General features: G+C 50.5%; 4 protein-coding genes across 19 annotated transcripts in view; 3 read left to right on the top strand and 1 right to left on the bottom strand.

Annotated features, from left to right (window-relative positions):
* The first annotated feature begins 686 nt into the window (after positions 1–686).
* Positions 687–2,842, top strand: LOC122390357. Its single transcript, XM_043383243.1, has 4 exons — positions 687–875; positions 1,316–1,482; positions 1,945–2,093; positions 2,366–2,842. The coding sequence occupies exons 1-4, from the start codon at positions 821–823 to the stop codon at positions 2,466–2,468; spliced, it is 474 nt and encodes a 157-aa protein (XP_043239178.1). The 5' UTR covers positions 687–820; the 3' UTR covers positions 2,469–2,842.
* A 1,230-nt stretch (positions 2,843–4,072) lies between these two features.
* On the bottom strand, positions 4,073–26,193 carry LOC122390335 (probable aminopeptidase NPEPL1). 9 transcript variants are annotated; one of them, XM_043383161.1, is made up of 12 exons: positions 26,130–26,193; positions 21,348–21,497; positions 15,322–15,504; positions 14,649–14,798; positions 11,884–11,979; positions 11,392–11,488; positions 10,792–11,098; positions 10,410–10,456; positions 9,986–10,062; positions 9,487–9,663; positions 5,473–5,583; positions 4,073–5,078 (listed from the first exon to the last, which is right to left on the bottom strand). In XM_043383161.1, exons 2-12 carry the CDS (start codon positions 21,489–21,491, stop codon positions 4,911–4,913), a joined length of 1,557 nt encoding a protein of 518 aa, XP_043239096.1. In that variant the 5' UTR covers positions 21,492–21,497; positions 26,130–26,193; the 3' UTR covers positions 4,073–4,910. The 9 variants fall into 9 exon arrangements, with proteins under 9 accessions (XP_043239096.1, XP_043239094.1, XP_043239097.1 ...); XM_043383159.1 differs by having other exon boundaries at positions 25,976–26,143; XM_043383162.1 differs by lacking the exon at positions 26,130–26,193 and adding an exon at positions 22,426–22,437.
* LOC122390333 (serine/threonine-protein kinase rio2-like) overlaps positions 22,185–26,855 on the top strand; it is a 6,809-nt gene continuing 2,138 nt past the window's right edge. Inside the window, exon 1 of one of the 8 annotated variants that reach the window (XM_043383148.1) lies at positions 22,185–22,410. The gene's annotated coding sequence lies outside the window, so the exon portion shown is untranslated. Of the gene's footprint in view, positions 22,411–24,070; positions 24,083–24,300; positions 24,320–26,406; positions 26,501–26,536; positions 26,609–26,855 lie in introns of those variants that run through there. The other 7 variants (XM_043383154.1, XM_043383153.1, XM_043383149.1 and 4 more) reach the window with 7 other exon arrangements.
* LOC122390337 (CTD small phosphatase-like protein 2-B) overlaps positions 26,414–26,855 on the top strand; it is a 20,399-nt gene continuing 19,957 nt past the window's right edge. Inside the window, exon 1 of the mRNA XM_043383165.1 lies at positions 26,414–26,445. The gene's annotated coding sequence lies outside the window, so the exon portion shown is untranslated. The remainder of the gene's footprint in view (positions 26,446–26,855) is intronic.

Genomic DNA, 26,855 nt, shown 5'->3' with positions numbered 1-26,855 from the left:
TCAGGGCAGGGGCAGTTGCGACTTGCGATGGAGTCGTTCAGGGGTCGGCGGGCTTTCAGGTGTGGTGCTGATTCATTCGGCATTGTGAGTACGCGACATACATAGGAGCTCATGGAAGTTCACGTGGGCTGAGTTTATCACCTGACCGTACTGACCTGAGGTTGAGGGATGACTTTTCGCTCAGTAATCAGAGAGCGACAATTGATGTGGTAATGCTCATGGTAGAGTTCACCATGCGTTCACATGCCTTACTCTGAAAGAAACTTAAAAGTTAAAACTTTGCTAACAATGCTGTTATACTCGTAGGCTTGAGATGGTACACGCTAGCAACCGAACCCATCGCAGTAAGAATCAAGAAACCCACTCATCCCCACCCACAATATTGCAGAACGAAATTTCTCACACTCCATTGGGTTCGATCATTCATTTCTCATTAACCCCCATCAGGCGTAAGGTATGAGCACTAACGCAACAGTCAATAATCTCTTCCTCCTCCTCGCCATTACGCTTCTTTCGTATATCAGCCACCAGATACCACTAAAATTTAACCCCCATCCTCATCCATTTTGGCGTCACTTGCCTACACCCATCACTATCACACCATACAACCATACCCCTCCGGCCCGCGCTCCAACCAGCGTAACCAGTGCTGCACGGCCGGCCCCGTCAAGTATCCATGTCAACATTGATTGGCGAGGCGGTGCGTTGCGGCGGGGCGCCCGGCACCGGCCCCGTCTCCATGGTTTGTAGGTAACACCGCCGGTCGGGGCGCGAGGGACCGTAGGGCTCACAGTGGTCTGAGGAAGAGAGACACCCAGCCATGGCTCGGGCCGCCGTCACCGCCGGCCTGCTGCTGCTGCTGCTTTGTGGCGCGGGTGAGTAGTTACTGAGGGTCGGTGAGGAGAGGGGCTCGTGTGGGGAGTGTGAGAGTGGTTGTATTGTACGCAGGCTAGGGAGGAAGTGTGAGCGGTACGGAGGGCTGATCTCAGGGTTGTTGGGATTGGCTTGAACGACGGCAGGGTAAATACTTTATATTAATCGTACAGAGCACTTATCTTTCGACTCCTTTCGCGTGTATTCTGGGCGCAAAATGACCTCGTAGTCGGCGCGCCCCTAACCCCCAACAAACAAACAACTTTCGCGTGTATTCAGTCTGTTCTATCTGCAGAAGGCATGATGCTCGTTTCAAAGTCCGAATATGTTCAGTATTATATCTTGATCACGCCAGCCAGCCTTTTCAAAAGGATCACTACTTCCATACCCCCTCTCCCAGCCACCTCCTCCACTAATTCACCCATGCCCCGCTCTGGCGCAGCGTTCGCCAAGCACTGCGTGGTGGGACAGGCTCGCGAGGCCACTGACGATGACTTCGAGGACCCCAACCAGCTGTACACGTGCGCCGAGGACCGTCGCTGCTGCACCGAGGACGCCAAACCCTCCTGCTGCGGCGACATGGACGAACACGAGGAGATCATGCGCCAGGTAACGGTCACAGGTCGGGAGGTCGTGGGGTCGGGAGGGGTCACAAGGTCATGTGTCATGATGGGTCAAGAGGCTATGGGGTACGAACCGCGGAGCTAAGGGCTACGAGGTTGCGAGTTACATGTTTGTGATGTCGTTGGGTCATCAGGTCATGAGTCATCAGGTCATCAGGCATGGGTCACGAAATCGAGGGTCACGGCTCGAGGTCATGAGACCCGGATCACGAGGGAACATGTCACGAAATTATGTAGAATAGGCCAGTGGGTTCCGTGTCATCAAGGAGCCTGGAACAATGAATAGTGGGTGGCGAGTTATTCTGATTTGCTGTATGGTGCTCCTGTTCTGGCTAACCGACTACGCTGTGTCGATAGTCAAGATGCCCTGCCAGAGATGACGTTACCCACCACCCCAGTGGCGTCATCCACCAATCCAATGACGTCACCCTTCCCCACCCTTCCCCAGGTGAAGCTCTGGGGCGGCGTGATCGGCGTGATCGTGCTGTTCGGCCTGCTGATGTGGTACGCCCGCTGGGACGGCCAGTGCTGCGACGAAGACACCAAGTGCTGCGGCTGCTGCTGCCGACGCAAGGACAAGCACCGGGGCAACCAGAGGCGAGTGGTCGCTATAGCGGCAGTCGGTCCGTCCTGGACGCATTGAGGACGGATATAGTCATAGAGGAGCGGCGGGGTGTGGGGCGACTTTGGAGCTGTAACGGGATACAAAGCCTATCCAAGGATTTGATCGATTATATCGTATAAGTTTCAAACCTGGAAGTTCATGTAGGCTTGTTAAAATAATCGACAAGGCCTGTCTAAAAAGAGTACATTTCCGCTGGCTGATATTACCACCGTCATCGTTGCTGACCAACATCTTCCTTTTCCAGGGCGCAAAACATGGGCGCTCCTCCGGGCATCGGAGGAAACATGTCCAAGTCTGACTCGTCCAAGGATCTGCTGATGCACGAGCAGGAGACCTACAGGCGTTAGTGGGATCCGGACCATCCGGACCAACACACCAGCCGGGCAGGACCACTGACCATCTGGACCAGAACAAGCTGGGACAATCAGTAACAACTGGCTGCAACTCGAGGAACCAGGGATGCGGAGCCGGAGCCGGAGCCGGAGCCGGAGCCGCCGGAGCCGGCATATTTTGCCCGGAGCCGGAGCCGGAGCCGGAGCCGTGAAACAATATAGCCCGGAGCCGGAGCCGGAGCCGGAGCCGTCAAAAAAGGGGGCGACTCCGGCTCCTTTTCTTAAGAGGAAACAATTATTTACCTAGTTCGGTTTGACAGTTGAAGGCGTGAAACAATGTGGTATTCAAAATAGCCTTGTTATACAAATACAGAAGCAACGTGTACCAATCCCATCGTCTTTTTTCTTCCACCCGTATTTAATTGATCGCATAGGGGATGTACTGAGTAGAAGCCGGAGCCGGAGCCGCCGGAGCCGGAGCCGCCGGAGCCGGATCATTTTACTCGGAGCCGGAGCCGGAGCCGGAGCCGCCATGACATTTCACCCGGAGCCGGAGCCGGAGCCGGAGCCGATTTTTTTCTCCGGAGCCGGAGCCGGAGCCGGAGCCGTCTGAAATTTCCACGGCTCCGCATCCCTGCGAGGAACTGTACCAGAGGATGGGTGGAGAAAGAGGCTTAGTTTTATGGGTTTTACGGGTGATTCGCCGATGAAGAGGGGGGGGGGGGGTGGAAGGAAGATGTCGGATATCCATCGACTAGAGGGAAACAAGACAACCAGGGGGAAGGGTTACAATGAGTGGTGGATATGCAACCTCGCGGACGGGCAAGATTGTTGAAAGTAAATAAGCATTGTTGAAGTTGAAGCAAGCACTGTGCAATGATGCACTCACTGCGTTGACGAGTCCATGTCGGTGGATACGGCTGAAATTAACACTTCCATAGCTTAAAAATTCACTAGCATCCATCTTTGGACACCTATGCTGTAACGGCACAGAAGACGTCAGGCGAAGATAGAACTCTGACCGTTCCTATTCAAAACATCAAACACCAAGACTGGACGCCATCTTCATTGGAAACCCAAAACATATCAATATTAGAAAGTGAAACGCGCGTTTTTTACACGTCTTTTGTGAGCATACGTGCTTTTCAATATTTCACCATGACCGTCACTCGCGTCTGCGGTACGAATCTTGCTCATACACAGGTCAAACTGAACAAACAGTCGTGCCTATAGATGGTACGAAAATAACTCAACTTGAATAAGTTATCTGAAGCTTTAATTTTGCAGCAATCGGCAAGACGCGTGTATGTATCCGTCCTGTTACATTGTTCGGGTATTTATGCAAACATCGATGTCTTCAAATAAATTCAAAATGGACAGACATGTGACGAATTCAGTTCCGAGTAAAACAGAGTGACGGTTGTAAGGGCATACATCATACGCTTGCACTCGAACGAAAAAAAAAAATGCTAACTTTACTCAGCTTGACTCAGCTTTGCTAGCCCACGGTGATCTCAGCTAAAGAGCTCAAAGGGCCAGGAGGCTACTACCACACCCATTTATGAAAAAATCACCCCTCTTTTCCACCGCCCAGCAAATTACCCAATCACGCACTTTCGTTAGCGATAACCATATACGTGTATTGATTGTGACACGCAGAGTACACGGGGTCGGCAGCTGCGGCGGGCTGTCGGTACGATTTGACCCGCGGCGGCGGCACTGCACGCGCAGACGAGCCTGATTAAACATTGATCATTCGTCAGAGAGGCGGAGTCGAGCGAAAAACTGCCTCTCAATTACCGGAAAACTAGCAACAATAATTCGTGCAGAGATTAACACAAACACAACGCGAGAGGTATTCCGATCCAGGTCGTGTGGGGCACGGGGCATGGGTCCTGCGTGCGGGGAACTCCTGAACTCCGGGCCAGCAGTTCTCAGCACGAACTCGTCACATGCCGTTTCCCACGGAATGAAGCAAAAAATAATCACCCCTGCGCGGCCAGTTTTAATCAGCGGGGTATTTCTATCTCAGCCGAGAGCCGGCTCTCCTGGCAGCCGAGACAGTGCGCGGCGCGGCGCGTCACTTGTGGCGCACCGCGGCAGACCTGACTAATAACTGCTTTTGTACGTGAGTGAGCGAACGTTGAACTGAGGTACAAACGAGGGTGACCTGGACGCGGCATCACAGCGGCAGCGATGTGCGCGGAAGACGGCGGCCGCCGCCCCGTACAGGAACACGGCTCTGTTAATCACACGACGAGTAGGAGCGGCGCGCGCAGCGCCCGCGGCTGCCATCCAGACGAGACTATGGTAAATAAAACTAGCCGCGGCGGGATCCGCGCGCCGCCCGGCACAGACAGGCACAACCGACCCCCTCCGTCACCCTCCCCAGGGGGCCGACACCGACCCCAGCAGGCACACACGTCCCGAGCGGAGGCTCTCACCTCCCCGGCGCCCTTATGGCCGCCTCTGTTCGAGGCGCATCTTCTTGCTGGAGTTGGTGCCGTCCGTGTGGCCGGCGGGCGGCGGCAGCGGCGGCGCCACCGCCTGCAGTAGGCGGTGGGACGAGTGGGCCCCGAACAGTACACACAGCAGCGCTACGCCGTAGCCGGTGGCTCGGTCACCCTGCGATGAGGCATATCGGGGGTCAAAGGAGCACTAAACCACTGTCAGAGGAGGAGCGCAAAGGATCACGCCGATGCTGGCATCTAGTCGCCGCGGACGGACGAGGACACAATATGCTGAAACTTATCGAGTTATGATGGAAGCGTGAACCAGAAACTTCGAGCATATATCGAGCAAGCTTGAAGCGATGGACAGACACAGCACAACAACAGTTTTATTACTTCAGTCGACTTCAAATCCAGCTGGAATCCAGCTAGTGTAGCATGAGACAATTCGTCTGACATTACAGCAACATGAAAACAATCACATCATAGCTTGGCATTCTAACCCAATCTGATCAGCCCCTCCACATCCACAACAGGATACACCACACACCGACCGCGGCGCCACCTACCGAGTGGACGGGCGATGCCATGTCCACATGGATCCACGAGCCGGGGAAGTCGAAGCCGAGGTTGGCGGCGATGAAGAGGCCGGCGCACGAGACCAGCGCGTTACTGCGGTCCTGTCGGGTAGAGAGGGAGGGGAGGGTGAACCAATGCGGGGAGAGGGAGACGTGCGGAAACCGCTACACACACAGCCCCGTCGGGAACCGGGTGAATAACGTGTTGACATACTGCCGTTATCACAGTGCATAGACCTCTGTATACATGGACTGGACACAGAAAATCCGGCCATGACCACAGCGGCCCTAAAAGTAAATGCTTATAACTCGAGAGTCAGTTCACCTACGACATCCATTTTTTCACCGCCGCATAGCCCCATTCATTGAAAATGATGGGGATCATCCGCCGAACCGATGCGGTGTAACGGGGGAGCACCAGCACGTGGCGCGTGAGAGATGTTTGTGAAAATGGCGTGACAGTATCTCGGGAACGGCTTGACCGAATGAATCCAGATTTGGCACACAGCTAGGTATTACACACCTGCCAATAACGCATGTCCCAATTTTGAGGTGCCGATGCACGTGCGCACGTGCACACCCCTTTTTTGTATCTCAGAAACTACTCGTCCGATTTCGCTCAAATTTTGTATACGGCAACAGCCTAACAACCATTGCTGGTTCACACCTCAAGCAAGGGGTGCGACTGCACGTGCGCACGTGCACACCCCTTGTTCATATCTTGGAAACTAGCCGCCCGATTTAGCTGAAACTTTGTATCTGCCTCCTAAGAGCCAAGCTAAACGTTCCTGATACTCATCGCAAGCTTGAATTGCCGCTGCACGTGCGCACGCGCCACGCGCGCACCCCAATTCGTGGCTCGGAAACTAGCGGTTCCGTTTTGTTTTGCTGAGATCTTCTACGCAGCAATGTACTCCATAACCACTGGCGACTTATACATTTGCGGATCTTAGAAACTTATTTCCCAACTGGACTGAACTTCTGCATTATCAGGTGCGGCTGCACGTGCGCACGTACACACCCCTTGCTTATATCTTGGAAAGTATCCGTCCGATTAAGCTGGAATTTTGTCTATGCCTCCCCAAGAGCAAAGCTAACTGTTTCTGATTCTCGTCACAAGCTCGAAGTGCCGCTGCACGTGCGCACGCGCCACGCGCGCAACCCTAATTGGTAGCTCGGAAACTAGCAGTTCCGTTCTGCTGAGATCTTCTACGCAGCAATGTACTCCATAGCTTAACCACTAGCGACTTATACACTTGGTATCCTAGAAATTTGCTTTCGAACGGGACTGAACTTCTGTATAACGATGAAGTTAATTGGCAGTAAAAGCACATGCATTGTAAAATATATGTATTGCAGATCAGACTGAGCCCACTTAGTTATACATAGCTGATAGTTCTTCAGCACCGAAAAAAAATCCAGCTCATCAACCAGTAGGTACCCACTCATCGGTTAGCTGCACGATGTAGCATTTTCACATGACAAACAGCAAAGCAAACAACAGAGCTAACAACAATGCAGGATTCACTCGCGGACGCTTTATCAATTAGCTGTGCGATTTTTTTTCGAGAAAACTGGCTCACTGTTGAACCGCCCAATCCCGGGAAGAGCTGTTGGGTACTTGTTCGGGTGGAAGAGGTGCCGTTTTTCCCCAATCAGTCACCATGAAGACAGGGCACTCGAAAAAGATGTGCTAGAGAGTATATGCTTTCCCGCGTCACACGGCTCACCGACCCGCCAATGGTCGAGCACTTATTGCACTTCTCGAAAAGGTTCCTTGAAATCCGCTGTAATAATAGCAAGAGCCCAACAGTGGCTATGCCCAACAATGTAATGGCTTACACAGAGCTGTTAGATGTCCGCGGATAAGTGCTGGTGCATGTCATAGTCTTCCACCACCAATGGCGGTAGGATGAAAATGGGAAGAAGGATGGAGCGGGATGGCATTCCATTCCGCGCTGACGGCTACTGAGCTCTTGGTTGCTAAACTGGATCATCATGCAGTGTCCCTTGTGCGGTCTGGGTGTTCGTCAAAATGATGACAGAAAAGTACACGCGGTAGCGTTTAGCCGATACACGCCACCCTTGTGGGCCATGTAGCCGGTGGCCAAGGCCGCATTGGATGTCGTGGGTCGTGGTCCCCCATGACGGTGCGATACCAGCCAGCTGGCCAGTCCGCCTGCCACCTCTTCTTGGTGGACCGCGCAACGACCTGCGTGAGGGTGCGGACGTCAACCGGGGTCATCTGCTGGGACAGCCCGGCCGCTTCCTTGGCCAGGGCGTCCGCCCTCTCGTTGTCGGCGAGTCCACAGTGGGCTGGGGCCCATTGCAGCTGTATTGTGCTGCCGTCAGTCGTCAGGCGCTACACTTGGGCCGCTTGGAAGGATCTGGCTAAGGGTGGATGGAACCACAGTGTATAGATGTAACGATGCGTCAATCAGGAACGTTTGCTTGCTCTTCCTGTGGGCTCTTGTAGGTAAATGGTCTTCTCCAAAATGCAGCTAAAAAACGAACAATTGTTCAACAAATAACCTTCTACTTGTGACATTTAATAACGTATCAGTTTGTATGCACACCGACACCAATTATTCAACCGAAACTTGATAAGTCCTCAATATGAAACACTTAAAAGCGAAACTTAAATATACAATTCCAACTTTATGCCTTGCTTTATGCCTATTTTATGACAAAACACGTAGGTCTGGGAATAATGCTAATGATACTTTACAGAAAGTCATGTGCTCTTTTCCGTCGCCGTCATTAAGACGAATTTATTTAAGACGGTCCGTCATGAGCGTTGCACTTTTATCCCCTTTCAGAGCAATAAAACCGATTTAACGTTATACTGTTTTTGAGAACAAGTATCCTAGAATACAACAGCATAGGAAATTAGCTCAAATGCCACCAACTACCGGATATTTATCCGCATACAACTACAACGATCATAATCTGTTGGATTACACGATCAACAGTTTTAAGTCGTTTGTTGTTATTTTTAGTTATGATATCAACTATTCAGGTGTGAATTTGCGGTAGTTGTGGGGACCATGGTTGTATTCAAAGTTTCAACGAAATGGGACTGTTTATTTCCGAGATATAATGGAAGGGTGCGCACGTGCGCACGTGCAGCGGCACCTCAACATTGAGACAAATACCAGCAATGGTTATAAGACACTTGGGTATATGCAAAATTTCAGCTAAATCGGGCGGCTAGTTTCCAAGATATGAACAAGGGGTGTGCACGTGCTCACGTGCAGTCGCACCCCTTGCTTGAGGTGTGAGCCAGCAATGGTTGTTAGGCTGTTGCCTGTATACAATATTTGAGCGAAATCGGACGAGTAGTTTCTGAGATACAAAAAAGGGGTGTGCACGTGCGCACGTGCATCGGCACCTCAAAATGGGGACATGTGTTATTGGCAGGTGTGTTATACCTAGCTGAGTGCCAAATCTGGACTCATTCGGTCAAGCCGTTCCCGAGATACTGTCACACCATTTTCATAAACATCTCTCACGCGCCACGTGCTGGTGCTCCCCCGTTACACCGCATCGGTTCGGCGGATGATCCCCATCATTTTCAATGAATGGGGCTATGCGGCGGTGAAAAAATGGATGTCGTAGGTGAACTGACTCTCGAGTTATAAGCATTTACTTTTAGGGCCGTTGTGGTCATGGCCGGATTTTCTGTGTCCAGTCCATGTATACAGAGGTCTATGCACAGTGCAAAACAACACACGAGAAAAATTAGTGAACCTTACGTATTCGTGACAAGATTGTCGAGAAAATGATGCATCAGAATGTAAAAGGCTTCTGTAGCCCGAGGGCTTGATGAATGATGTGAGATAACAACACTGTCTGTATGATAGAAGAAACCAAACTGATCACCAGGCCCAAACCGTCTCCTCGTCTTGTCTTCATCCTCAATGGTTCCTAATCCACCCTACCCACGACCTCCCTCCCAGTCTCTGCTCTCTCATATCCTGCCCTTCTCCACCATCCGTGACTCACCGCCGCCGAGTTTTTCATATCGGCCACGCTGGACGCAAACTCGCTGAAGTGCAGCTCGGGCGTGTACGGCACAGGGAAGAGCAGGTCTCCCGAGGCGCGGCCGGCCGCCGCGCCCAGAACCTCCCACGTGTCCTCGTTAGTCAGCAGAGCGCCGTGGTACTTGCCCGTGGCGGTGCCCTGCACGGGAGGGAAGACGGCGCAGGGGGTTAGTTACGAATTGGGGGAGATAAGGGAATTATGATAAGCATGGTAAAATAAACGAGTCGAGTTGAGATGAGCTGATGTGACGACGAGATTTTATTTAGAGCGGTCGTACGGCGTGCTGCACCAGCTATTGGCACCAGAAGGTGAAAATAGAGAAAACATGATACCTTCTGTATAAATACGATAAATATATAAAAGGGATCAATTACTTCAGCTGCAAGCCATCTGCGCTAGGCATGGGTTGATCATTGAGCTCCACCTATACCCAGCCAGGCACTAGAACACTCTTGCTTACCTGAGCCCCGGTGAGGGTGGCCATATCCAGAATCGTTGTACACTTGAGGTCTTTGTTGGCATACGCGACGCCGTCGGCTGAAAAAGGAGACAGCGATATTACGTACAGTACAGACGACATACGGATCCCCGGCGACCAAGAAGGTGCCCACAGCTATATTGTCCAATGTCCATGCTTGAACGAAAGCAGCTAAAAGACGGCGGGAGACAGCAGCTGCTAGAAGAAGAAAAAATACTAAAAATATGCACGACAACGATAGGAAAGTGCAGTGTGCCGCAACAAACGAAAATATCTAAAACTGCAATGCGGGCTTTTTACAAGTCAATACCACAGTTTTACCAGTTCGGACGGCTCTTTCGACATGTGGGAAGGTAATAATTGGTGTATATTGTCGAAGTCCTGATAACCTGTTTTTGTTGCTTACCTAGGACCAGCCTGCCCTCCGCGTCCGTGTTGTTAATCTCTACCGTCCTGAAATGGCACCGATGGAGATTCAGCAACAAATTTCACAAACAGCGTCGGAAAAGGAGACAAACAAGAATTCTAGAATATAATATAGGACGGAACAAATCAAGTACACAGACGAGAAAGTGAGAACGGACTTAACAAAAACGCAATGGACAACTTTTTATATAAGAGGTAGCTTGCAACATTCGAAAACAGTGAGAAAAACCATCACATCCATTTTACACGCATTCCACAGTTCAGCAGGGTGTTTGCTAAGCAAAGAACACTATTAGCACCTGCCCGAACCCCAAACACCACATAAAATTCACTTCATAACACTCCCATACCTCAAAACTCACCTTCCCGAGTATAACGTGTGTATATCGTCCGGTTTCGTGGCGATCGGCCCTACCGCGTTCTCGGCCAGGCAGAACACAGCGTGCAGGTTCTGTGTGAACCCGGCCTTAACAGTGACCAGGAAGGCACCGAGAATGGCAGCTGCTCCGCCCAGGTCCCGCTTCATACCGGGCATGGTGGTTTTGGTCTTCATTGAGAGGCCGCCCGTGTCGTACACGATGCCCTTGCCGACCCAGGCGATACTCTGCGTGGCTCCGGCAGGGGTGTGACTGAGAATTGCCAGCGCTGGCGGGTGTACGGCAGCCTTGCCTGTGAGAAACAGGGGGGGGGGGGTGTCAATCGTCAGTGGTTGGGCAGGACGAATGCAGTGCAAAATTGGTGAGTCATATGCTGCCAGTAGTTGTAGCAAGTGGGCTTATTTAGGAGAGAAACGTGAGACAATCCAGCATTGATTGAACTTACGCCAGCCCGGTGCCAGTTTATTCAAGGGTGTCCACTGTCCATAAATTACCTACACGTCTATGAGCATAAACAAGCTGAATCATCACAGACTGTCACAAAGCGACATGGTACTCCCGCGGACCCATGACTGCCGTCCTTACCGACTCCATAGATGCCGCCGAACCCCCGCGCCTTCAGGTCTTCGCCGCGGATTAGCGTGAGGGAGACGCCCAGCTCCTCGCCTACCTTCTTCACTTCCTGTGTGCACACAGTGACGGTCAGGTCAGGTCGGGTCACACAGATCAACATGTCAGGTCAGGATGTCATGCTAGGGCTCCAGGCCGAGTCAGCTGCAGTGTTGCTATGCCTCACAAGGACCACTTGACTGACAATCTCGCAGCCTCTTGACTGAACAGATGTACGTACTTCAGGTACTCATGCATGTTATCTGTAATCTGTATGTATCTAACCACTCGTTTGCTATCCGACCTATCCAGTAAGAACGCCAGACTTTCAGCCAGGCTGAAGCCACGCTCAGTCTCGGCGACTAGTACTGAGTTCGAGATTAGAGCACAAACGCTATATTTCCTCCCACTAAAGCCGTGAACACATGCCAACCGATAAACACAATCGGGTTTAAGTGACTAACTAACCTCGACAAAGGCATCTGTGTGCATCTCGTTGGCGGGCGTGTCAACCAGCCTGGCAGTGAGGCGGATACCGCGGGCGGCGTCCTGCATCAGTTGAACCTGCTCACACGGGGGACAAACGGGGACCGTTAGACGGCAGTGAGGCGGATACCGCGGGCGGCGTCCTGCATTAGCTGAACCTGCTCAGGCAGAAATACACAGAGAAGCAGTCAGACAGGGGTAATACCGCGGGCGGCGTCCTGCATTAGCTGAACCTGTTCAGGCAGAAATACACAGAGAAGCAGTCAGACAGGGGTGAGGCGAATACTGCGAGTGGCGGGCTAAATACGTTGATCCTACTCAGACGCAGAGGGTGAGGCAGATGACACTGGGAGCCCTGTGTTAGCTAAACAATCTCAGTGCCCAGACAGTCAATGTCGGCGCACATGGACGGTTAGATGTTGGCATGAAGAGGCCGGTTGTGCGGATGTGCAGAACCGACTGGAGTACCAACACTCCAGCCGGGTGAAGACATCCGACGTCAGGTGCTGTGCGATGCTCTAAAATCCCGAGACTGTACTGGCTCCACACAGCGGGAGGAACGGCATCGCAACTAGATCAAATTCACAGCGTGTGGAAACATACCAGATCTTATGGATTGGAAGTCGGCCCTTTCTTGAACATGAACTTCTAGACGTCTAACACTTAACCCTCGCCGGACCTATTGGTTTTCTACATACGCGCCGGCCGAAGGGGGCGGGGGGTACGACCCCCCCCCCCTCGCCGTTTCGCCCCTGGTGGAGCTAGCGCGTCGCGGAAAAAAACGAGCGTGTGCGCCGTTACGAGACGCAGAGATTGGTACCCGATTTTAAGGTCCTAGGTCAACCGGTGACCTCTGAGGTCAGGTCAAGTGCCCCAGGGTACGGTTCAGTTTTTGGTGAATAACTTCGCAAAAAACGGCCGCAGAGCGCCGATTTTGGCAGCATCGTGTTCGTCTCGCTCAGGCGCGTCGAATGATATACTTTTTGTCCGGGTCAGGTCAACTTGGGGTGTTGACCTCAGGTCAAGGTCAGGTCAGCACCCCCAGGTCACGAAATTGTTCGAAAGAGGTCATGTCGCATATCATTCGATTCGGCAGGTCTTCCTGAGTCCATTGGTGGCTTTCCCGACTCGCTAGCTCAATTTGATCAAGAGTTATTGACGAAAAACTAATATGACCTTGATGACGTCATAAATGACGTCACGCAAGGTCAACATTGCAAAAGTGACTCATCTAACCTTGCAAGGAGTGCATCAAATCACGATTCTGTGTGCTTGAGATAGTTGGAGATCGTCCCCGGCGCCAGAATAGCAGTTTTCATTTTTCCCCATTGACTTATAATGGTTAGGTCACGAAAATGACCTGACCTCATATGACCTTTAGGAAAAATCCGAGGTATACAAGTTGTGGGACTCATAATGGATACTAGATCCTGCAAGTTTCATTTCCCTGTGACATCTCCTCTGGCAGTGAGGGCGTTGCGAAGTTGCGACATCTGAAGACCGTGCAGAGGTTCACTTATGACGTCATAGGTCAGTGACCTGACCTGACCCAAAAATGCGGTTGGTGTCAAAAGATGCGGCTTGGATCAAAGGTCAGGTATGCCAAGTTTCAGCTCTCTATCGCCAGCGTGTTTGGAGCTATCGCGAAAAAACCCTATGGGGGGGGGGCGGCACCCGCCCCCCCCCCTCGGCCGGCGAGGGTTAACCCTCGCATGTGTAGGGGGGGGGGGTCGGATGGACCCCCCCCCATGGTTTTTCGCGAATAACTCGCGTAAAAAGCGGCCGATCGCGACGAAACTTTCAGTACCCTCGCATTGATCAATTTTACACCTACCCTGAAAATTTCATGACCCTGACCCAAATGACCTTTGACCTGTGACCTCTTTTCCGAGACCATGTTTGGCCGGAATCGCGATTTCGCGTATGTCGGCTCGCACTAGCCGCGTGTTTGCAAGCTTTTCGTGGTTTCAAACGTTCAAACATGTGATTTGATGTTACTCCAGTGTGTGTCAAGGTCACCTGAAGGTCAGGTCAGGTCATTGACCTTTGGTGACCTCGGGTGACCTCGGTTCACTTTTTCGAGTTTTACATGTTTCTAGGCTAGTTTTTGGAGCTGAATTCGAATTTAGCAACCATTTGAACATTTACGAAGTAGTTTTGGTGACTTCGTAACATGTTACGAAGCTGTCAGAGGCGGTTGACACGTACTACGAATACCCGTCACGACGCCTACTGGTTGACCTGACCTGACCTGACCCGACCTGGTCTAAATGCTTCAAGACATCATCTGTGATCAAAACTAACACGATATTCGTGATCAGCACCCCGAAAACCCCTTAGCAGCCACACTTTACGACTTTCTAACAGGTCCCGATTTTCCCGACTTTGGGTCATTGACCTGACCTGGAAGGTCACCCAATGACCTAGGACCTTAAAATTGGGTATCATCGGCTTCCTCTCGTCACGGGCAACACGCTCGTTTTTTCTGCGAAGCTCTAGCTCGATCAGGGGCCAATCGGCAAGGGGGGAGGTCCAACCGACCCCCCCCCCCTACCACATTAGAAGCTGGCAAACGCCGCACACATGCGAGGGTTAAACTTGGCGATCAAGCAGCCTAGAATATCCCACTTGGTAGTTGATGCGTCCCGTAAGACCTCCAGACTTAACCATTCTAGCTATTAGGGACTGCCTCATTTTTCACGTGCCTCAACGACCTATCATCCATTCCAGCCCCCATCCATCCTCACCTCCTCTGCAGAAGCCTGCTCCCCATCCACCACCAACACCTCGACGGTGATGGTCGGCTCTGGCTGCGGCCCCGACTTGCGCGTGAACAGCGGCAGCGCGCGCGCCACCGCGCACCCCGTGGCCAGCATGTCAGCACGCTCACAAACCAGCTGGGGGAGCGGAGAGGGGGGAGGGGGTCAGAGGTGCTGGGACGGAGGATAACGTTCATGAAAGAACGACTGGTTCGATATAATCACACTTTTGTAAGCACGGTGATTTGTAGATGGCGAGCAAATCAAGAAACGTTTGCGAACGGATATCCAAACACTAGAATAATACTCGGTCATTCTCATTCAGGAGAATGCGCTGCCCACCTTTTTCTAACTTAACATTGCATCTTTAGCAAAATGAAAGTACAAGCAAAAAACGATAAACAGCACTCACCGATCCAGAAAGAGTCACACTACACGTCCTCAATCGAACGAAACAATCTCAATCACATCCTCAGCCAGCACCAAGACATTCGGCCATTTGGCACTTAGCACTTTCGTCTAGCAATTATCATGTCTACACATCTGATTCACCCTCAACTTGCAACTTCAAAGCCATCCGCACCCTTCCACTCTCAATTCAGTCACACCCGTGTGCCGTACGACTACAGACCGTGGGTACAACACTGTCCACTCCACTCACCACGACAGTCTGGTCAGCGCCAGTCAGCAGCGAGCGCACCAGTCGTGTGACGCTGTGCGCGCGAGACGGCGTGTTGTGGCGCGAACACTTGCCAGGCAGAGCGGCCAGCGTGGCCTGGTTCAGGTACAGGTGCAGAGAGTCCGTGGGCGACGGGAAGAGCTCCGAGACGGCTCGCTGCCATACCTGTCAGAGTGAAAAGGGGGAGTTAGAGATGCGGGAAGGGTGGAAAATTATGCGAAAAGAAAGTGATGCAGACTCTGACTGGTAAAACAAAGATCAGCATTATAGAGACTGTGGGTCATAAAAAGAGTTGATGAATGATGAACATTACCAAGTGTGAGACCAAAGTAGTTCTCATCCAGCCTTTACAAACATGCACCAGCACTCAATGTGGAAGGAAAAAACTCCCACTGCATGCCAGAAGTCAGCTGCACAATTAAGATGGCTTTAAAGTAGCAGTTCATCCCAAATAACAAGATATCAGGTAACAATGACACACGATGGGGAAATGACATACAACACTGTCCTATGGATACCAATTAGCACTTCTTCATTCATGATTGAGGCTCTAGAAAAAATTCTAAACCAATACCTATGGAACAGTCCCAGTGAACCATTTTAGCTCTTCAGCATGTTCACAGGCCTCAAGACAAATAATGTAACAATATGGACCAATTCCAAACTGCTCCTCACCATGCTACAGCACAACAGCTGCGCTATACTTTACACAACACAAAACTCACCACTGACCACATCAACATAATGCAACAGTTAGATTCTACTTAAAACCTTTCTAAGTGGTATGGGCACTTGACCAGCCTGTATTTTTGTGATTATCTTAAATACATAGGTACCTGTTTACTTTGCAGATTCTCTGTGACAAAAAATCATGTCTATTTGAGATGTGCTTTGAGCTGAGAAAAGTGAGCTGGGATTACACATTTATTTCTGATATTTTCATGACATATCTGCTTGGATATTAAATTTGAAGATTATTTTCACTGAAGGTTCTGGATACATTTCTATTAAATCCTCATACATATGACTTTTGTTCAAGACATTAATGTCATTTTTTCTTTAATGGACCTGTCTGAGACATTTAATGTGATCACACTTCATAATAATGTAGCCCTTAATGTCATAAAAGGAGCCTAGGGTCATCATTCAAGAGGTTGAGTGGTGTGAAGTCCACATGGAATGGATCCTACAAGACCCTTTACTTACAACCAGATACTTTGATCCACATGATTACCATTTTTTCCATGTGGTATTCTATGGAAATAGAGAACCTACCTTACCTTACCTTACCTTACCAATACAGAATTTTGAGGCCTATAAGGCCTGTAGGGATCTGATCTCATCGAGCTCCTTACTAGAGACAGTCATGAATCTTGGGCTGGGATGTCAAAGGATGCATCACCCCAGTGAGAGTCGAGACGGGCTTTGAAGATATTGACAGACGTAGAGAGGACCACAGAGGCAGGAAGCGCATTCCAGTCGTTGATGGCGCGGACCGACAGAGTGTGTCTCCTGGGTCTTGAAGCAGCTTGAGGCTTCAGCAGCTTCAGAGCATGTCCTCTGGTGACAGATGAGACTGCCCGCTCGAAAAACTGGTCCGGCCGAACGTTGACTCCACCCGTCAAAATCTGGAAGATGGCGATTACGTCTCCTCTCCGTCTTCGGTGATATAGTGATGGGAGCTTGAGTCGCCGGAGGCGTTCCTGGTAGGGCAAGTGTCTTAGCTCACGGACCAGTTTGGTTGCTCTCCGCTGCACTCGTTCAATCAGCCTCTGATCAGCTCGGTTGAAGGGCCCCCAGATGAGGTTCCCATATTCTAGATGGGGTCGTACCAGCGTTTTGAAGAGAATCGGCAGGGTAGTCGCATCAATGCAAATGAACGATCTTTTTATCAGTGCGAGCATTTGGTTGCCCTTTGCAGCTGCAGACGCGGCCTGCTTACGAAACTTCAGGTCAGAATCCAGCTGAACCCCCAGGTCCTTCTCTACTTCAACCGTATTCAGCTGGAGACCATTCATGGTGTATGAGTGCCTAGGATTCCTAGGGCCGAGATGAAGGACCTTGCACTTTGATTCATTGAACGGCAGTTGCCACTTCTCCGACCACTTGGCCACTTCTTCAATGTCTCGCTGGATTGAGCTTGTTCCAGTGGACGATGGTGTTCCGAAGATTTTGGTATCATCTGCAAAGACCTTGATGGAGCTCTGCACGGATTCGGGTAAGCATTGATAAATATGATGAACAGCATTGGCCCGAGGACTGACCCTTGAGGAACCCCACTGGTCACAGGCACCCAAGGCGAGCAGTGTCCTCTGATCACCACCTGTTGACGCCGGTCCGATAGGAAGGAGGCAATCCAGCCCTTTAACCTTCCTGTGATACCGTATCCCTCGAGTTTATTCAGGAGTCTCAGGCGTGGCACAGAGTCAAAAGCCTTTCTGAAGTCGAGATACACCGCATCAACTGGTTCGCCATTTTCTATGCACTTGGTCCACTCATCCAGCACTTCAAGAAGCTGGGTCATGCAGGATCGCTGTGGTCTGAAGCCGTGCTGGTGGTTCGATAGGAGGTTGGCTTCTTCCAGGTGAGTCATGAGATGATCTCGGATCAGGGATTCAAGTACCTTGCAAGGAATTGCAGTCAAGCTCACTGGGCGATAATTGCCTGGGTCCAGCCTGTCCCCCTTCTTCAGAATAGGTACTACGGTGCCAAGCTTCCAGTCGTCTGGAAGACAGCCAGACTGAATGGACTTGTTGTAGATGATGGATAGTGGGACCGCCAGCTGAGCAGCCGCCTCGATCAAGACCCTAGGGTGGATTCTGTCTGGCCCTGGGGAGCTAGAGCTCTTGAGTCGCATCAACTTGTGTTTAACCATGTCGGCCGTGACCGTCAGGTCGCGAAGGTTCAGTGACTGGCCAGGTGGAGCAAGAGATGGTATAACAGAGGCATCCTCGTTGGTAAATACCGAAGAAAAGTACTTGTTCAGGATGCTAGCCTTTGTGACGTCATCTCTGATTACCAATCCGTTCTCATCTCTCAAGGCGTCAATGCCAACCTTGGTTTTGAGTCTCGAGTTGGAGTATTTCCAGAAGGCCTTTGGGTTGTCCTTTAGCTCTTTTGACAGTCTGAACTCAAAGGTACGTCTCAGCTCTCTGGTAAGCTTTCTCAGTCTGTTCCTGCATCGGCAGTACCTGGCGTAGTCCATAGGGTCCCTGGTGTGAGCATACATATTCCAAAGCAGGCTTTTCTCACGCCTGAGCCTCTGCGCTCGGTTATCAATGTACAGGTTCTTGTTAGGTCTGTGGTGCGTCACCGGCACTGTGCGAGCAACTGCCTCTCTGAGGGAGCTCACAAAATAGTGGTAGGCGCGATGCACGTTGCTATCATGCATCACAGTCCAGTCCACATCTTGGAGCACACTCCTCAGTAGATTGTAGTTGGCTCTGTTGTAGTTCAGATGGGGACCGATTGGGATCCCTTCCCTAGTGTAACATTTCAGACTGAACTCCAGAATGACATGGTCACTGAGGCCAAGACCTGGTGAGTGCTGCAAGTCCTGTACCATCCCTTCCTCGTTGGTGAAGATGAGGTCAAGCATACTTGGGATTTGACCTAAACGATACCTTGTTGGTGCAGTGACATGCTGGGTAAGAAAATGGTCTTGCACACATGAGAGCAGTGCATGAGAATGATGTCCAGGGGGCTCGTCTGAGAAATAGGACGCCCAGTCAATCTGTGGAACGTTGAAGTCTCCGACTACCAGAATGTGAGAAGGACTCAAATTTCCAGCCAGTGACAGACTTCTATCCAGCTCAGTTATGCCCAGATGTCTGTCTCCGGACGGACTCAGGTAAATACACCCAATCAAGAGTTTGTCCCCATTGCGAAGGTCGATCATAATCCATATCTGCTCCATGGATGTGGGTGGGTTCGTTTGAAGAGTTACTTCATGAGATGGCAGGTGCTCCTTTACATATATGCACACAACTCGTTGTCCACTCGCCCCGAGATTGGGTCTTGACAGGTCCACATTTACATAAATGTTGTACTTGGGGAGGGCCAGTAGAGCAGGGTGAATAGGAAGAATCTGGGCCTTAGGAACAACTTCTGTGATGAGAATGACATCAGGCTCATTCTGTGCAATTACCATAGACAGGTCGTCCCTCTTGTTGATTAACTGATCGGCATTTGTATAAATGACTTTGATTTGCTTTGCTTGATCACTAATACCCGACCCATATAGTCAATTTTGGTTGCTGTCAGCATGTGGCCGTGCTGACTCTGTTCGGTTAGGCTGGGCGTTCGCAGGTCTGTCAGCCTGTTTCAAAGTGCTTGAGCTGGGGTTGGGGTTGGGTGCTGGGTGAGTCGAAGAGTTTGGGTGAGAATGAGTAGCCTCATTGTTGTTCATCCTCACTATCTTCCCCTTCCTGATAGTCAGGTGCTCCTCCCCTGCCAGCTTACGAGCAGCCAACTCCTCCCTGAGCCGTTTTCCTTCTTCCCTGTCTTTCTTTGAGAGATCAGGGGTGACATAGATCCTCTTCCATGTTGAGAGGTGTCTGAGTTGTGGAGCCATCCTCAGTACCTCTGCTTTTGCATCAATGCTGTCTAGAGAAACAATGAGAAGCCGGGGCCTTTCGTCACTCCTTTTGCCAGCTCTGAATGCCTTAGTTGGCCTGATGACTAGGCTCATGCCTTCTTTGATTACTTCTTTGAAGAGGTGAAGGTCTTTTTCCATTCTCTCAGACAGCGTCTCCCCTTCCTGTTCTGGCAGGTTATGTACCACTACATTTAGTTTTCTTCTCTCTTTGTCCATAAAGCTGTCGAACACTCGTGACATAGCATTGGTGGTTTCAGATAGACCATTGTGGTCAGTCTTGGGCTGGGTTGGAAGGATGTCAATTTTTGCACCCACATCCTTCACCACCTTCTCGCATGTTCCACGAACGATGTCAGCGTAAGACTCCCTCTGGGCATTTTGCTCTTTACAGACTCTTTCAAGAAGGTGTGAGTGATCCATGGTAGTTTTCTCCTGTTCTTTGATGGACTGAACGATGACCTTCATGTGCTCGCGCACTGAGTCAGCCATCTGTTGGACTTTTGTTTCTAGTTTTTGCAGTGCGTCTGCCTTACCGATTGGTGACTGAGTGGGATCGGTCCTGTTCCCCGTTCCAGGCCCCTGCTTTTTGCATGCATCGCAAAGCCATGGCAAACATTTGTAATTCACAAGGGCATCGTGGGCCTTCCTCGGAATAGCCTGGCACTTGATGTGATACCAGGATTCACACCAGTCGCACTGGACAGCTTTATCCCCATCCAACACCTGCATTCCGCACAAGGCTTTTCCGGGGCCACCCTGGCATGTAGCAGATTCATTGGTTGACTCGCTTGTGTCGCTTGAAGAGCGGCTAATGCTCGTCATGCTACCAAATGGAGTGTAGACACTGGCATTCAGTTTACCTACTTCTTTTCCTTTTGCCTCCTCGCGGTTAGTTGCGGTTGTGTTAGAAATGGGGTCATTTGTCTCACCTGAATCCCTCTGGGCCTCCCCGGCCTTGCCCGGGGTCTTGTCACCTTTTTGCAGCCCGATCACTCTACCATTACCTGCACTTCCACTTTCATTTGTCGAAGCACCACGTTTTCCCGCTTCCGTGTTTTCCTCACGGCGTCCCGCGCCCGGCGGCGATGGTGGCGCGTTATCCACTTGTAGTGATGATCGTGTTCTCATTTGAAGTTTTGGCGGTGGAGTTCGGGTCATCGACATGATTGAGCGTACAGATATTTTTTGGAATATCTGTACCTGGAACCTAGCCTTCAGTTTGTTCAGAGATCCACAAGATGAAAGATCCTACACTCAGATCTATGATCATAGATCATTTTTCAAAACTAGCATTGTCCATCACAATTCATGTAACAATTCAGCCACATGTACAATATTTCACTCAGCTGTAGCTGACAGAAAAAAAAATGTTATGGAAACAGGAAATGAAATTAAACTGCATGATACTTACTGCCTCTGAAACCTGAGGCTCCAATTTGACCTTGATGGTGTCCCAGCTGACTCGAGCCAGGTGACGGATCTGGCCCAGAATCATCACCGGCTGGCTGTCTGGGTCCGACGGTGCCAGACCCACAGCATACTTCAGTGTTGCCATCTTTGTCTGAAAAAGGTAGGTGCAAAAAATCAAAAGGTCAGATTAGCATACATTTACAGTCATAGGTATCAATACACTTCTCGGCTAGGCATCATGGCATGAAATGTTTGATACAATTCAAAACGATGGCAATAGAACTAGGAAGTAAGGGCAGAATAGTTTGAACTGGAGCAAGAGACATACCTAAATAACTTTTTAAGAAATTGAAATGCTGTGAATCCCTGCTGAAATCAGAAATGCTGAATTGCTATCCTGATCCCGTTATTATAACTCAAACTCAAACTTGAAATAAAAATAGAGGAACAAATGTTGCGAAACTAGCCGAAATCAGCACTTTCATTCAATTTCATTGAAGATTACAAGTACACTTGACGTTCATCAAAAAAATAAAAACCTCACCCCCGGCGTGAAATTCCGGGGCCCACCAATTCAATTTACAAAATTCACCAATGCACCGAAAACACGTTTACAAGAGGATCTGTGACAAAAGAAGAAGCACCAAACCGCCTAAACTGCTGTGTCGGTGCATTGGGAAGTTTGTATTTTAAAACGCATTGTTTAACAGTTGAATAGACTGAAATGATCCATTATTCCTTTCCTTCCTTTCCTTTGCGGTGATCGGGATAAAAGGCCACTAGGCCTGGGGAACCCGCTCACATCGAGCTCGTAACGGGATACAGGCTGGGCTCTTAGGGGTTTGGGACGTCAAACATCGAGTCGCGCCAGTGTTTGTCCAGTTGGGCCTTGAACTGGTTCACGGACTGGGCTGATACCACTGCGTTTGGTAGAGAGTTCCAGTCGTTGATAACTCTAATGCTGAATGCGTTTCTGCGCACGAGTTTCGATGCCCTGGGCTTCTTGAGTTTCCACCCGTGGCCCCTGGTGCGGTCCGAGTCGCTCCGTGTCAGGAAGACTTCAGGTGATATTGCCAGACCACCGTGTAACAGTTGGTAAACCGTCACCATGTCACCTCTGCGTCTCCGGTAGTATAAGGATGGCAATCCTAGTCGACGGAGTCGTTCGGTGTACGGAAGGCATTTGATCGTGGGGACCATCCTTGTTGCACGCCGTTGCACACGTTCAAGCTTCTTCTGATCAACCTTTTGGAAGGGACCCCAGATCGTGTTTCCGTATTCCAGGAGAGGGCGAACAATCGTCTTGTATAACAGAGGCAGTGTGAACTCATTAATGTTGGCGAATGAGCGCCTCAAAACGGCCAGTATCTGGGAAGCCTTCGCGATGGCTGTGGCGGCCTGCTTGTGGAAGTTGAGCTGGGAGTCTATGACGATGCCGAGGTCCTTCTCTTCCTCTGTAGTTTGAATCGGGATACCACTCAGGGTGTACAAGAAGCCTGGGTTTCGGTGGCCGAGGTGCATCGCCTTACATTTCTGGGCATTGAAGGGAAGTAGCCATTTTTCAGACCAGCGGACAAGTGCGTCGATGTCCCTTTGGAGGCTTGAGCTGGGCCCAGGCACGTGGCGGTAGAGCTTCGTGTCGTCGGCGAATAGCTTAACCGAGCCGGACACTTCTGAGGGCAAGTCGTTGACAAAGATAGTGAAGAGTACAGGTCCGAGGACCGATCCCTGTGGAATTCCGCTCGTCACCGGTGCCCAAGGGGACTTACTTCCCTGGACCACGACCCTCTGTCGGCGATCGACCAGAAAAGCCGCGATCCAGTTGAGAAGGGTTCCCCTGATGCCATAAGCATACAGCTTGCGAATCAGGCGTTTGTGTGGCACGGAATCAAAGGCCTTGGCGAAGTCCAGGTAGATGATGTCAATCGCTTCATCATTTTCTAGAGCAGAGCTCCATTCCTCAATCGCTTCCATCAGCTGGGTGGCGCAGGATCTCTTGGGGAGGAACCCGTGCTGAGCGCTGTTTAGCAGCCCGTTTGTGCTCATGTGCTGGAGGAGGGCGTCTCGGACAATCGACTCAAGAACTTTGACGGGGATGGCCGTGAGAGTAATAGGTCGGTAGCTTGAGGGGTTTTGACGATCGCCTTTCTTGAAGATCGGCGTGATCTCTCCGGTCTTCCATTCTGGGGGGAGTGTTCCAGCATCCAGAGACTTTCTGTAAAGCGTGCTCAGAGGCGTCGCGAGGGTCCTTGCTGAAGTGCGGAGGACTCTGGGTTGTATGGCGTCGGGTCCTGGTGAGCTGCTTGTCCTGAGGGATGTCAGTTTTCCCTCCACTATCTGCGCTGTAACGTCGATGTCGTCGAGAACAGGTCCATCCCATCGGAGGTCTAGTTCGGGCACTGGTTCGTTGGCTTCGTGGGTGAAGATGCTGCTGAAATACTTTCCAAGAACATCAGCCTTTTCTTGGTTGCAGGAGGTTAATGTTCCATATTCGTTGACCAGGTCTTCAATTTTGTTCTTAGTGCGGAGTCTTGTGCTGGCATATCTCCAGAAAGATTTGGGATTTTCCTTCAGTTTACCAGCCAGATTGGATTCATACTTCTTCCGCAGATCCCTTGTGAGCTTTCTTAACTCATTCCTGCAGCGTGTGAACCTGGCATGGTCCAGTGGGTCTAGCGTGCGTTGATATTCACACCAGAGTGACTTCTTTTTCTTTCGCAGCTGCATAGCTCTGCGGTCCATATAAATGTTTTTCCTGGGCCGCATCTTTTTCCTTGTGGAAGCCTGTGCCATAGCCTCGGACAACCATGCCTTGAAGGTTGCATATGCGTCGTCCAGGTTCATGCTATTTAGCTCCGACCAGTTACGGGAGCCTAGCACAGCAGATAGTTGTTCGTAATCAGTGACAGTGTGACACTGGGGGAGCGAAGTGACAGTATCTGTGTAACAGGAAAGGGTGAACCGGATGACCAGGTGATCACTACTTCCCAGCGCAGGCTGGTACTGGAGGTTTGTAACCATGCCCTCCTCATTGGTAAAGACTAGGTCTAGGACAGATGGGGTCTCTCCCAATCGATATCGAGTTGGGTGCTTAATGTGCTGGAAGAGGAGGCAGTCGTGTATCAGGTCCAGAAAAGAGTGTGAAATGTGCTGTGCTGGTGCTGTCTCCGATTCCCAGTCAATGTGTGGGAAGTTAAAATCTCCAACAATGAGCAGGTGGGAGAATGGCAGCAGGCATACCTGCTGGAACAGATCCTGGAGATGCTGCATACTTTCTTCCGGAGCACCAGACGGGCTTCTGTAGACACATCCCAACAGAAGACGATCGCTCCCAGTGAGTGGCAGGCCCACCCAAACATGCTCCACTGTCGAGTGATTTAGTGACACTTCAAACACACTTAGTCTGTCAGCTGTATAGATACATACACCTCTCTTGCCACTAGCACCCAGTCTGGGTGTGGACAGGTCGAAGCTGGGGTGCATAGTATATCCAGGGATGTGGAGAAGTGCAGGAGCTATGGGATGTTTCTGGGCTTTCGGAATCACTTCGGAGATTAGAATAATATCTGGTTCGTCATTGCAGATCAGTAGACAAAGGTCATCCCGTTTGTTAGTGAGCTGGTCCGCATTTGTGTACAGGACTGTCAGACCCTTGATGCTGTGCCGTTTTGGGTGACTTAGTCAAAAGCCTTGGCGCACGTTATCTGGTTGGGCGGGGTGGCCCGCTGTGCCTGAACGAGGGGTGCCGCCAGACTCCCCTGCTGCATCAGACAGACTTGAAGTGCTCTGACCTTCATTGGTATGGGCAGCAGGCGCTGCCTTCGTTGTCTGGGGCGGGACAGAGGCAGCTTGAGCAGGCACAGAGTTTGAGACGTTGCTGCCAGGCTCCTCGGTTGGGGTGTCAACATTCTTTCTGCTCTCGTCTGTAGCTGTGCTCTTTTCGTTTGCAGGCTGACCAAGACAGACAATCTTACCCCCCTTAATCCTTAGGTTTACTTCACCTGCTCTGCGTCTTGATGCCAGTTCGTCTCTAAGCTTCCTGTTCGCCTCCCTCTCCTGTTGGGTCAAGTCAGGGGTGATGTAGATGTTGGGGTACTGCACAGAGTGTCGCAGCTGAGGAGCACACCTGAGTACATCTTGCCTGCAGGCTGGGTTATCCAGAGTTACTATCAGCAACCGTGGTTTACCGGGCACTGCCTTGCCAACCCTGAATGACTTGGATGCCCTGACATTTATCTTCAGCTCGTTTTTTACCATCTCACAGAACAGCAATAGGTCCTTTTCAGACCTCTCATGGAAGGAGCCCTCAGCTTGCTCCAGAAGGTTGTGAACAACAAGATTTGATTTCCTTCTTTCTTTGTCGAGGTGGGTGTCAAGTACCTTTGACAGGTCGACTGCGGCTTTGCGCTCGTCATGTTGGCTGGGTTTCGGGAGCTGAGCAAGTTGGGTTTTCACTACCTGGGCTACCTCAGAGCAAGAGCTCTTGACTGCCTCAGCGTACGACACCTTGTGCTGTTGGGTTGTCATTTCAAGCATCTGGGACTGCTTGGATGTCTGTGACTCGATAGATTTCAGTGATTTCTCAAGCAGAGAAGCATGGTCTTTGATAGCTTTCTCGTGGGTCTTTACCGAGTCCAGGAACAACTCTGAGTTTTTCTTAACAGTCTCTTCAAGCTGACGGAGCCTGTTCTCGGTGGACGGTGATTGCAAAAACAGAGACTTTCCCTTCCCTCTCTTTAGGTCTGTCTTGCAATTTGCACAGAGCCAAGCTAGAGCCTGGAACCTCTCGAGAGCTCTAGTTGCAGCTTTGGGAAGCCCTTGGCAGCTGGGATGAAACCAGTCATGACATCTATCGCAGCGTACCCCAGGCTCCCCATCCTTCACAGGATTTTCCATTATGTTAAAAAATATATAGATTTAACATGAATATGATGGTAATATGAAATGGTTAAACTAAAACCCATCAGAAACAAGTTGTGAGGGTGAAGCGAAGAAAAATTTGCAAAAACTTTGTAGCTGTGTTTTTAGAAATTTATTTTCATATCCTTGATACAAACAGTCTGCAACGTGAGAGACGTGAGAGACGTTCGAGTGCGCACGTGGGTTGCGGATGCTGTGAATTTTTATATTTTTATCTACCAAACTGACCTTTTTGTACGTTCATGATCTAATCAAGCATTTCAACAGAACCTATATGGCCTTGGATTGAATTACATCGAACCGTGTTACGTGGAGTGGAAACATTACCCACGTTTTGTTCAAGTTGGAATGACAAAATGTTTTCCATTTTCGCTAAAATTTGTTTTTAAATCAAAATCAAGATGCAACCAAAACAAAAATAAAATTTTTACCTGGCCTGGGTGCCTGGCACCAAGGCCCTATATACCCCTGGCACTTGGCAGTTACCTGGCTACTCCCAGACCCAGTCTCACCAGGCATCAGACTAATATTTTGAACACGCTCCAATTATATTTGCATTATTTTGTGTTCCTTGTCAGTAGTTATGCCA

The sequence above is a fragment of the Amphibalanus amphitrite genome, unplaced genomic scaffold, assembly GCF_019059575.1.
Source record: "Amphibalanus amphitrite isolate SeventyFive unplaced genomic scaffold, NRLGWU_Aamphi_draft 000392F_arrow, whole genome shotgun sequence".
Taxonomy (NCBI): domain Eukaryota; kingdom Metazoa; phylum Arthropoda; class Thecostraca; order Balanomorpha; family Balanidae; genus Amphibalanus; species Amphibalanus amphitrite.
The sequence above is the reverse complement of the archived record's forward strand: the minus strand, read 5'-3'. Positions and strand labels throughout refer to the sequence as shown.